Source organism: Vigna unguiculata, chromosome 9 (genome assembly GCF_037176805.1).
Source record: "Vigna unguiculata cultivar grain cowpea cultivar isolate G323 ecotype 2 chromosome 9, ASM3717680v1, whole genome shotgun sequence".
Taxonomy (NCBI): Eukaryota; Viridiplantae; Streptophyta; class Magnoliopsida; order Fabales; family Fabaceae; genus Vigna; species Vigna unguiculata.
Genome location: NC_140800.1, coordinates 46883730 through 46896383, shown reverse-complemented (window position 1 = coordinate 46896383; position 12654 = coordinate 46883730). Strand labels below are relative to the sequence as shown.

The 12654-nt window shown below is 29.9% G+C and overlaps 1 protein-coding gene across 3 annotated transcripts; it reads left to right on the top strand.

Moving 5' to 3' along the window:
* Positions 1-2863: 2863 nt before the first annotated feature.
* LOC114163285 (histone deacetylase 19) lies at positions 2864-11584 on the top strand. 3 transcript variants are annotated; one of them, XM_028047505.2, is made up of 8 exons: positions 2864-3064; positions 3486-4070; positions 5372-5812; positions 6213-6443; positions 7718-7785; positions 7867-7924; positions 11145-11213; positions 11312-11584. In XM_028047505.2, the coding sequence occupies exons 2-8, from the start codon at positions 3543-3545 to the stop codon at positions 11390-11392; spliced, it is 1476 nt and encodes a 491-aa protein (XP_027903306.1). In that variant the 5' UTR covers positions 2864-3064; positions 3486-3542; the 3' UTR covers positions 11393-11584. The 3 variants fall into 3 exon arrangements, with proteins under 3 accessions (XP_027903306.1, XP_085522684.1, XP_085522685.1); XM_085666558.1 differs by having other exon boundaries at positions 11139-11213; XM_085666559.1 differs by lacking the exons at positions 11145-11213; positions 11312-11584 and adding an exon at positions 9955-10152.
* Positions 11585-12654: the final 1070 nt, after the last annotated feature.

The window sequence follows — 12654 nt, the reverse complement described above, 5'->3', positions numbered from 1 at the left end:
CATAATAAGTAAAAGTAAATATGTAACTAATAATAATAATTAAAACAACAACAATAATAATAATAATAACTATTACAATAATTATGGTTCTTATTAATAATAATAATAGTAATAAAAATAAAAATAATAATAGAAATATAATAATATAAATAATTATAGTTAGTAATGATAATAATACATATAGTTGATACTAATAATGATCATTAATTATAGTTGACGATAATAATAATTATAGTTAATAATAAGTATTATAATTATAGTTAGAGTTGAAAATAATAATAATAATTATAGTTAAAATTCATAATAATAATAATATATATAAAAAATAATTATAGTATATAATAATAATGATAATAATAAAAATAATTATATTTATAATAATGATAATAATGACATAATATTAATAATTATTATTATTATGGTTAATAAATTATATTTTTGGAATGCCAATTTTTTAAATTAGATATGATAGTAGTTATAATAACAATATAATAATTATAGTTCTTAATTATAATTTTTTTAATGATAATAATAATAATTATTATTATTATTAATAGTGATAATAATAATAATACTAATAATAATCTATAACAATATATAGAGAAGTTTCTCTTTTTTGTGTTCACATTTAGTTTTTTTAGTTTTACACTTAATTATTATTTTAAAAGTTAACTACTTTATAAATAGTTTAACCTTAACCGTTATTCTAAAAAGATCTTTTATTTTTAACAGTTATTTTATTTAAAAACTATTTTAAAAATTAATTATATATCTTGAAAATAAATATTATTGATCTTAATTCAAATTCCTGTGAAAATTAGAAAATGCGAACACACATGTGCAATAACGTTTATGTTTTCGCTAGTAGTAATAATAAAAAAAATAATAACAATAATAGTAATAATTTTTCTAGTACTTATTTTCTCATATCAATAATATATAATAATAAAATTAATATATTACATATTAATATTACTAATAACGCTAATAATAGTAATAACTTTACTACTAACTAGCGTTCACATAGGGATTATCGCGCCTGTGTGTACGCATTTTTTAGAGATATTTTTTAGATATGAATGATTGTAGAGTTGTCAAAACGGGTAACCCGACCCGGCTCGACCCACCACGGGTTGATGATTTAGTGAGCCAACCCAATTTGACTCACTTTTTAGCGAGTCAAAAAAATTTGAACCCGGCCCGACCCACCATGGGTTGGCGGGTTAAACGGGTTCACTTAATTAAAAAAAATACAATTTATTTTATTTTATTTTAAGTCAAAACTAAATTATAATTCTAATTAAAATTAAAATCTAAATAAACTTTAATACAATCCAAATAAAAACTAAAATAAAAAAAATCAAATTATTTATGTGTTGGTTAAAAAAAACCTAATATGACCCAAATGTAAAGTCCAACTTAATAAAAAACACTTATGTAACTCTTTTATCTACGTGTTGGTGAGCCAACCCGGCTCACTACGGGTTCAACCCAGATGAGCCGGGTTCTAAATGAGTTGGGTAAAAAATCAACTGTATTGAAATTTGTAAAAAAATTTCAATTCAATCCGAACCCGTGGTGAGCCGGGTTGACTCGTGGGTTCCAACCCATTTTGACAGCTCTAAATGATTGTATGTTAATAGGTGATAATAGTGTAATGTTATTAAGTTAATAAAGTGAAATCAATAGCTAAATTAATTGTTGATAAATAAAAAAAAGAAAAAAAGATAAACAATTTTATAGAAAATAAGTAAAAATAACCATTAATTTTTAAAAATTTAATAAATAATTATATTGTAAAGGATAAAATTGGTATTATGAAATGTGAACACAAAATAGGGAATCATCTTTATATATTGTTATAGATAATGTTAATAATACTAATAGTAATAATATATAATAGTAACATATAATAATAATAATAATAATAATAATAATAATAATAATAATAATTATTATTATTATTGTTAATACTAATATTGGTTATCATTTTACTATTATAATTATAAATAATATTTATAATAATAATATTATTAAAAATGTGAAATACTAATACCTATAAAAAAATTACAATAATAATATTACTTATAATTAAACATAAATTGACCATCACTATGACTTTAACACCAATGTTTGTGAATAAGCTAAAGGTAATGATTAAATTGAATTACTTTTACAAAAATTAGAATTAAATTGAATAAAAAATAAAAAAAGTCCAATGACTGATTTGACATTTCTTTACAAAACAAGAATCAATGGAATAATTAAGTCAAAACTCTAATAGAGGAAGTTTATTAAAATTTTATAATGGTCAAAACCTGAACATTTCTTAGGGTGACAAAACAGGTTAACCTAGTCCATTTTGGCCCGCCTCACTATTGGCCCACCAAAAATGGGTTGGGTGAACTATCCTGTCACTAAAAAATGGACTAGAAACTGCAACTCGTCTTGTCACAAAACAGATCGATGGGTTGGATCGTTACCTTTTTTTTAATATTTTTAGTTTTATTTATAAAATATGTTTATATATATATTTATAAAAAATATTTAGAATATATTTAATCATATAAATATTTTTTAAACTTTATATTGATATATTAATTTTTTTAAACTTTATATTGATATATTAATTTTTTAATTGTATAAATTAAAATAATTATTATATTTACATGTTAAATTATTTTATTATAATAATAATTAAAACTTAAATTATTATAAGATATAAAAAATTTATTTATTTTTAATTATTTTTATTTAACAAATAAATAAATAAAAATGGACATATTACGCTTTGACATGTTATACTTTTATTAAATTCTTTTTCACTTAATTTATTTTACAAAATAAAAAATATAACACCTGCTTCACCCAAATCCGGAAGGACTAGTTTATTACGATTGGTAGACGAGAATAATTTGTGGTATCATCGGACAAGCAGCGTGGGCTGTGAGGCACTTTCGCTTTAGCCAGAGTTGCTTTGAATCGTTGCCAGTAGTCGGTCGATACGTTTGTAGACCCGGGAGACTCTGCTAAACAGCACTGGAGAAGAGATAAGACTGAAATCGTAGGATACCTCCACTTTTGCAATGGAATTGTGGAATCAATTACAATTACGTTGTCCATTCATTTTTTCGCTTATTCAGCAGTATGACAATCTATGATTTTGATTGATCTTTTCTGTCGTGCTTCTGATTTTCTATGTCTATACATTAAGCGATAGGTTTTTTCCTCAGTATATTAGGGTTTGTATTCAGTTTGTGCACATGGTGGTGACAGTCTGTCAGCTATAGGAGTTCCAAAACCATAAACCAAAGGCTATAGTAGCCCAACCCAATTCTTATTTTTAATTTTAATTTAATTGTTTGATTTCCCATCGTTGCTATGTACGTTTATCTCAGTTTACGTCAATATTTCTTTTTGAATTGAGCTGTTTTACTACTGCTTCTTTTTCTTTAATAGTCCTTTCTCCCCTTTTCCCTTTCAAGAGATTTTGTTAGGATGGTTGACTATTGAGAAGAAGATAATAACGGGAAACAACACACATGGATTCCGGCAGCAATTCTTTACCATCTGCACCTGATGGAGTTAAGAGAAAGGTTTGCTATTTCTATGATCCAGAGGTTGGGAATTACTATTATGGGCAAGGTCACCCTATGAAGCCACATCGTATACGGATGACACATGCACTTCTTGCTCATTATGGATTGCTTCAGCACATGCAGGTCCATAAGCCATTTCCTGCTAGAGACCGGGACCTTTGTCGTTTTCATGCTGATGATTATGTTGCATTCCTTCGAAGCATAACCCCTGAAACACAGCAGGATCATCTTAGGCAACTCAAACGCTTTAATGTTGGTGAAGATTGTCCTGTTTTTGATGGCCTCTACTCTTTCTGTCAAACTTATGCAGGGGGGTCAGTTGGGGGTGCTGTGAAATTAAATCATGACCAATGTGATATCGCTGTCAATTGGGCTGGTGGGTTGCATCATGCCAAGAAGTGTGAGGCTTCTGGATTTTGCTATGTTAATGATATAGTCCTTGCAATCTTAGAACTTCTTAAACAGCATGAGGTTTGTGTAGCCGTGCATTTCCTTTTGGTTTCCTTTTATTGTCACGCTTTAGACGTATATTGATTTTGTGGACATGTCTGAATCTTTTATACTTTAGATATTCTTTAGGATTTTTGTAGGGAATTATTACTACTGAATAATGAAGGGCATAGCTCAAATTTGTAGGCAATAGGAGCTTTTACATAAGATTCTTTTCTTTTGGATCCTTAGAGAATTCTTCCAACACTAAATTTAGTCGAACATGATCCCTTTAAACGTTCTATAATAAAAAGCTACTATTCATGTTGAGAAGCGTTGGTTGTAAACACCCAACATCAGATGATGATGGGAAACATGACTTTGTTTAGTTGGAGAAGGATCAGATTCTGAATCCAAGTCCAAGCAATCGAGCCATCTAGAAGGTTCACTTTGGAAAGAACAAAATAACTTTAGGAACTGCCATTTGGATCTTGGGATTTTTGTTGGCACGAATCATTCATTGACAAGTGCACCTATAGCACATGAACAAGTGATAAATATTTATCATTCTCTCCAAGGACTTGTGCAACACATGACAAAATTTGCAATCGATAACTAGTTTAGACAAATAATATTTCCATGATTTGTATTGATGCTAGATGATTAAAGCTATGCCAACAAAAATAAAACACTTTTGGAAGTTTGTCAAACACTTAGGATGTGGAAAATATTAGAAATGATATGGTAGATTTTTGTTAGGGTTAGACTTCACTGATCCCCACTTTCATGCATATAATCTCTCAACTCCTCTCCACTTTCATGTTAAAGTCAATTCACAAGTTTACTCAAATCGTAATTCCTTAGTAGAATAAGCCTAGGTTTCTTTATTAAGATTCAATTCCTAGAGCTCATAACAAACAAACTTGCATTTACAACAAGGTTTAAGATAGCTAATTAATGACTCAAGCTCCATTCCTAAATACAAGCTTCATTAGGTATTTTGTTCCATTTATGGATCACAAAAGATATTTTCCCAATACCTAATGAATCAAATATTAATCTATGGATGATTAGACCACAACAAACATTAAGTTAAGAAACAAAATACTAATATTGAATGGAAATGCGCGCGCACACACACACACACATATATATATACACACACACATATTTATATATGTAAAATCAATACCAATTACATGAGAGCTCAAATGGTTACATCTAATAACAAAATGAGTTTAACTTTTCATTGTCATGGTAAAATATTACTATTTTGAAGTTACTCAAATATCTCATCACAAACTTGTGTCTCTTTCTGATTTAAAATATTTCATTTGTTGCAGCGTGTTCTATATGTGGACATTGATATCCACCATGGAGACGGTGTGGAGGAAGCATTCTATACTACTGACAGAGTCATGACTGTTTCTTTTCATAAATTCGGAGACTATTTTCCTGGTACTGGGGATGTACGCGATATTGGATATGGAAAAGGAAAATACTATTCTCTTAATGTTCCACTTGATGATGGCATTGATGATGAGAGTTATCATTTCTTGTTCAAACCAATAATTGGCAAAGTAATGGAAGTGTTCAGGCCTGGTGCAGTAGTTCTTCAGTGTGGTGCTGATTCTCTATCTGGAGACCGTTTGGGATGTTTCAATCTTTCAATTAGGGGACATGCAGAGTGTGTTAGATACATGAGGTCATTCAACGTGCCCCTCTTGCTACTAGGTGGTGGTGGCTACACCATTCGGAATGTTGCTCGTTGTTGGTGCTATGAGGTAGAATGTTGTTTAAATTAATAAAATTTCTGCCATTTATTTATTGTATCCGAGCGGGGTGCCATAACCCAAAAGTGGGATTTTTGTCATGAAATTCCAATATTTTCTACATCTTTCATATTTAATTATAAAAAATACTGGACATGAAGTAACTTGTTCAGTAACAGTAATGATGGTAGAGGGGTCAAAGTAGTTAGTATTGTTTCATTTTGCTTGTCTTGAACTATAAAATGTAAATTAAGATATCCTAAAGTGTCTTAGTATTCAATAAGACACACCTTGTAGTTGTGTTTCTCACTTCTCAACTTGTTTATTTAGTAGTTATATGCTACTTGATTAATTCTTTTGTATAGAAATTCATCCAAATACATTAAATTATTCATTATACATGTTAAGGCAGACAGGAGTTGCTCTTGGAATAGAAGTTGATGACAAAATGCCACAACACGAGTATTATGAATATTTTGGTCCAGATTATACCCTTCATGTTGCCCCAAGTAACATGGAAAACAAGAATTCCCGTCATTTACTTGAAGAAATTCAATCTAAGCTACTTGAGAATCTTTCCAGGCTGCAGCATGCTCCTAGTGTCCAATTTCAGGAAAGGCCTCCGGATTCTGATCTTGGAGAGGTAAACTTCTGTCACTTATTTTACTGCATTTCCCTAATTGGCTTTTTTTGAAGGATTTCTTTTAATTGTGTTAAATAAATGTATGTATTTTATATTATTATGTGTCTTGTGGGTCCATCTATCTGTTTCTTTTTCTGCTGTAGCTGCTTGGCCAAGTGCAAAACTTTGCGGTCCTGCAATCACAATGTACCTTTTTTGACTGTTGTTATATGTGTGTGTTTTGTTTTTCAGCTTAGTTAAAAATTCAACATTTTCTCCCTTGAAACTTCAGATTTAAGTTGGTATCAAAGTAGGTTCTCATCCCACTCTGCTATTTCAGTCACTCTTTGTCATTGCTGTCGGTGACCTATATACATAGATAAAGTGATCGTTGACCATTAAAGCATTTTCAATTTCAAGATATAAGATTTGTTTGTGAAATCCTTTGATTTAGATTTAATTATCTAGGAACATTTTGATTGTTGCAACTTGTTAGTTTCATTTAACTCATAAGCTAAGCAAATCATAAATAATCAAAGCAATAAAACAATTAAGATGTTGACTGCAAAACACGCCCGACGATGCTCATAGTCGTCTAGTATGATCTACTGATGAGTCGTCTAGTATGATCTACTGATGAGTCGTCTGATCAGTTCAAATGTTGAATCATATGATCAGTACATGTTGAATCATCTTATCAGTACATATGCAAACTTGATGGAGACACTTTAACTGCATAAGCACACACCCTAAATATTCAAAGCATATAGACTCACTTCGAGTATTTGTTATCATCAAAACCATTGGGTGATTTTACACGTAATACACTATATGATACAGGTCATCTTATCCTTGACAGAGTTGTGTCGTCTAATTAGTACAAATTTGATAGTTTGATCTAACAATTTTAAATATTCTTGAGATTACAAAGAAAATAAGCTAAAAGTGTAGAGCATTATTCAACTGCAATAGATGTTGAGTAGATTCCTATACAAAGTGAAGACTCCAAGAAGAGTCTTGAGGAAGTGAATAGTAATACTGACTTGGCAGTAATGTGATTCAAAATTAACTACGCTAACAAAGATACAGTTTGAGAGAAAGAAATTAGGTACTACAAAGACTAGGAAACTACTGTACAACCAAATAATATGAATGGATTGTATACACTAACACCCTTAGTGACCAATAAGATAAATCTTAGGCCCCCTAAACTCATATGGTAACTAAATTTTAAATTTTTCCTACCATTCGTGCTCATTTTCTAATACTCATATACACATGCTACAATTTTACAGGCAGAAGAAGATCATGATGGAGATGAGACATGGGATCCAGATTCTGACATGGACGTTGATGTTGAACGGTATTTTACTTTATACTCAATTTATTTCTTATGATTAAACATTACATGATCAGGTGCTCAATTTGTTACCTCATTTATCAGTGAGCTTGTACCAAGCAAAGTAAAGAAAGAAATTGTTGAACCACAGCTCAATGGTCTGGTATGTACCTCTGTTGGTTTTTGAAAATTTAAATAAGTTAATAATATTTTCATTTATTTTGAGACTCTAATGGTTAAACATGCTATATAGTGTCGGTAGTTGTATATAAATCTACTTATATTAGCCATTTTTTCAGACACCATAAATGACATGAGTTGGGTAGGAACATCAACCTCTAACAATAGGGTACTTAGTTGCTCATGGCATCACGCTGACACAATTAACTAAGATTAAGAGCTTAGAGCACACAAATATTATGATGTGTCTCAGTACCTAGGATAATTTACAAGGTTGTCTAACCCTAAGTTTATAATATTTGGTGTTGGGTTTTTTCTTTTCAAACCTACTCTGAAAGTATCCCCTTAGGTCAAGCAACAAAAGCTGTAACAACAGAGTGAATGTAGCCCTCATTGTTAAGAAGGGGAGAGCGCAAGCCCTGTGTCTCGTGCATAGGTGCCCTCGTGGCTTGCTTAACCAAGAGTTCCTTGCTCGAGCTTGAGTAAGTACCACATGCTCAGTCTATCATGGCTCGCTTAACCAAGAGTTCCTTGCTCGAGCTTGAGTAAGTACCACTTGCTCAGTCTATTTAAGTGAGGATCTTAGGTTCTACTTTAATTGAACTAAAAACTACTAAATATATATCATAAAATAATGATAAGTTTCTAAATACAAGTTAAAAATAGGATCAAAATATACCAATATTTGACACAACTCTGCCTTTGAGCAATGCATCACTTCATTTGAGATCTTCTTGGTGCTAACTACTATGACCTATTCTTCCCTACTGGTTATTCACTCCCGCAGCGCGACACAAGAAAATATTTGTTGGTGTATATTCTTGGCATTGAGTAGAGTATCGTGCCATGAGCCATGTGTCATGTTGCTTGCTTTGAGATAATTTGGTTGCATTTTGTCTTTATGAAGCTTTGTTTTACTCAACTCAACCAACACATTACACGTTGAGTTATAAAATGATATTGTAGATTTACAATGAGACATTACCAATCATTATAAGTGTAATTATGACAATTAATATACCATAGGATCCTCTAAGAGATTTTGCTATCATTATTCTAAGGTGATAGATATCTCTATATAGTCTGTAGTATTGATTTACTATCAATTTGAATTGAATTAGTTTTCTTCTCTTAAGTCTTCAAGTAATTTGAAGTTGGTAGCAGAGTTCTCAATCTTGGGGACTTTGCTTTTGTGTCTAAATCCTAGCAACATTAGTTGCGGTTCTTTCTCTTTTTTATTTGGTTGCCAGAAGTGCACCCACCCTATTTTTTGGGTTGCCAGAAGTGAACCCTCTTAAAAAGACTGAGGAAGGACCACCTAACCTGTTGGTTTGGTTAACAATGTGAGATCAGCAATGTTGTTGTCTATAGTTATGTCTTTCCTTAATGAAATCAGAAATCTGTTTGGCAAAGTTATCAAAGTTTTGAGGAGTGATAATGCAAATGAATAATTTTCTTTTAGCTTTTCCACTTTTTGTTCTCATTGCATGCTACATCAGTCCACTTGCCCCTGTACACTTTAGCAAAATGGTATGTGGGATTGCTTGATTATAAGATTGAGAAATCTTACTTAGAGAATCAAGGAGATTCTCAAGGGGTCCAATTTGACATCCCTCAAAACAACGGAGGAATGGTTAGAGGAAAAATCTTCTGCTAGTTTTTCCATCAGAAGATGCAAAAAAAATGCAATGAGGAAGGAACAAATGGTAGGAACCAAAAATGCCCATGAAAAAATAGTGTTCTCCGATCTGGTTTGAACCCCGTTAAATAAACTGGGGAAGGGCCAGCAAACCTGAGGGTGTGTTTAACAATGTGAGATCAGCAATGTTGTTATCTGCAGTTGTCTTTCCTTAAATGAAATCAAAAATCTGTTTGGCAAAGTTATCAAAATTTTGAGTGATAATGGAAAAGAATAATTATCTTTTAGCTTTTATACTTAGTTTTCATGACATGCTACATCAGTCCACTTGTCCTTATACATTTTAGCAAAATGGTGGCAATGCTTGATTATAGGATTGAGAAGTTAGAGAGTCAATGGTGGTGGTGACGGCATTAAGTAGTGGGAAATGATGGAGCTGTGTCATTTTTAACAGGAGGCTTGTCCGTAGATTATTCATTAATTATAGAGATTCATGTGGAGCTGTGGCATCAGTTCCGGAAGATTGAATGTATGAGTGCATGTATTCAAAATAAAAAACAAGTTTTGTTCCACTGAATGGTATGACTACATAGTTCATTGAACACTATTGGTTCTATCTTATAAAGAATGAGTCTAAACAAGCTAAGTTAAGAAAATATTCTTAGAGGATTAAATGGCTGCCTATTTTAAGAATAAGCAAAGATATATGTTCAAAGACTTACCAACGATGCCACATTCCCCTTACCCTTGTCTCATTCCTCAAAAATAAAGAAAAAAATGAAAACTATAACCATTGGGATTATGTCTGTACTTAGTAATGTAAATGACCAATCTTCATAGAACTTAAAACGCTAATTTTGACTGTCAAGCATCCTTAAAAGTTGAAATACACTGATAAAATTGTGTGAAATGAAATCACGTTCTGCGCTGACTGCCTATCAAGGAATGATCGTGTATCTCAACTCAAACTATCTACTGAGATTCCCCTGTAGTCTAAGTTACGAACAGTTCATTTGTTAATAATTGGCAACCTGCTGACATTAAATTCTGGAGACAGTTTTATATTCTTTCTTTTTTAACTTGCATAAACATAGTCACGATATTATATTAATAGACAATAATATTATATTAATAGACAATAATATTGTAATGTTATTAAATTAATTTACAAAATAAATTTATATTTATTAAAACAAAATGAAATGATTAGAGAAAATTTGTGAAAATAAATGTTGATGAATAAAGAAAAAAAGCAGGTAAGGTAGACAATTTTACAGAAGAAAATATGTAAAAGTAATTGTTAATTTTTAAAAATTTAAGAAATAATTATATTATAAAAAATAAAATTGAAATTATGAAATATGGACATAAAAGAGAATTTTTTTATATAATTATAAATTATAAATTATGCAACTTATCGTCATGTATTGTCCATTGCGTAACTCTCCAACTAACTGGTTTTTCTTGTACATTCCTCGGACTGTTCTGTTGAAAACCCTTTTGTAAACTCGTACATAAATTCATATGTAACTTGGTACAATGTTTGATACCTGTTTAGTTTCAGGATGACCAGAGAAGAAGTCGGGAACATTTGAGAGTCTCTGATACTGCAGTTGCTGAAACTTGCATGAAGGTGAATTTCACAACACTAAGCACAAATGCATAAACACTAAGCGTGCATTTTATTAAGTGTCATTTACAATCCTGTCTGACTGAATTTGGTTCTTGCAGGCTCTAGATATTTCTTCTCAGAAAGCTGATGAAGATAATGTGAAAGTTGAACAGAATACTGTGAATGATTTGACCAAATAGACGGGCGTGAGGTGCTGAGGAACATAGGTTTTAACTAATTGGTGAACACTGAAATTAATTTTCCATTTATGCTGTCGCATTTCCGAATTAATTGAGATGTGGCTACTGGTTGGTTTCATTATTGTCGTCATTGTATACACGCAGTCCCATTATTTTCCTAATGTAAAGGGCAAATTTAATTTGATTTTATCACATCCAACTGGTTTTTTTACTGTTACATTACATATTGTAACAGAATAGTAATTAGGTAATTATGTGCTATTATTGAACTTGATTTATTTTTCTTATATTGATCTTTATTTTTCAGTATAAGTTTCTCGGATTCTTGTAGAGGAAGACATCCCAGAATAAACGCTTGCTCGCTTTTAAAAAGGCTAGTAAACACTTGTAAAACTAAAACTTACATGTTTGAATCATCAATTTTATATCTCACTGAAGATCTTCATAAATTTATAATAAGAATAGTATCTTTAATTCAATTTTTTGAGAAAAATAATTCATGAGTTGTGTTGTAATACTCTAAAAATAAAAATAATTTGTTATTTACAAAAGGTTTAATTATTTTTTGAGTCAAAGTTGAGAATTTTTATTTAAGTTTCTAATAAATTTTTATTCTTAAAATTTTAAAATTGTGACTTTTAAGTTTGTGATGTGATGTCACTCTTTATAAATATAAATATAAATATATATATATATATATATATATATATATATATATATAATCATATAATTATAAAACTATAAAACTATAAAGTTACAAAATTATGAAATTATAAAAATACAAAATTATTAAATTATTAAATTGTAAATTTTTTAATTTTTTAATTTTGATTTTTTTAATTTTTTAATTTTATATTTCATCATTTTATAGTTATATATTTAACATTTTTAACATTTATATTTTTTATTTTAAAATTTATAATTTCAATTAAATTTTAAAATAATTTTTGTTAAATAGATTAAACATTTAAAAAAGATCTCTTCTTGTAACATGGACTCAATTTAAAAACTTTAAGAATTCAAAGACCATTTCCAAAGCCATGTAGTTATAAACAACAAACAATTTCTAATAAAACCTATCAAAAACATGATTTTGAAAACAAATTTTAAAAAAATTGAGTTGTCTAATGCTAAAGTATACAATAACCATTTTCAAAATCTTATTAAAAAAAATACTTAAACTAAATAACCTTAACACCTTTATTGGAAGGGAAAAAACAAAAATAAGTTGTCTTTACATAATTATTTTGAGTAACATAATA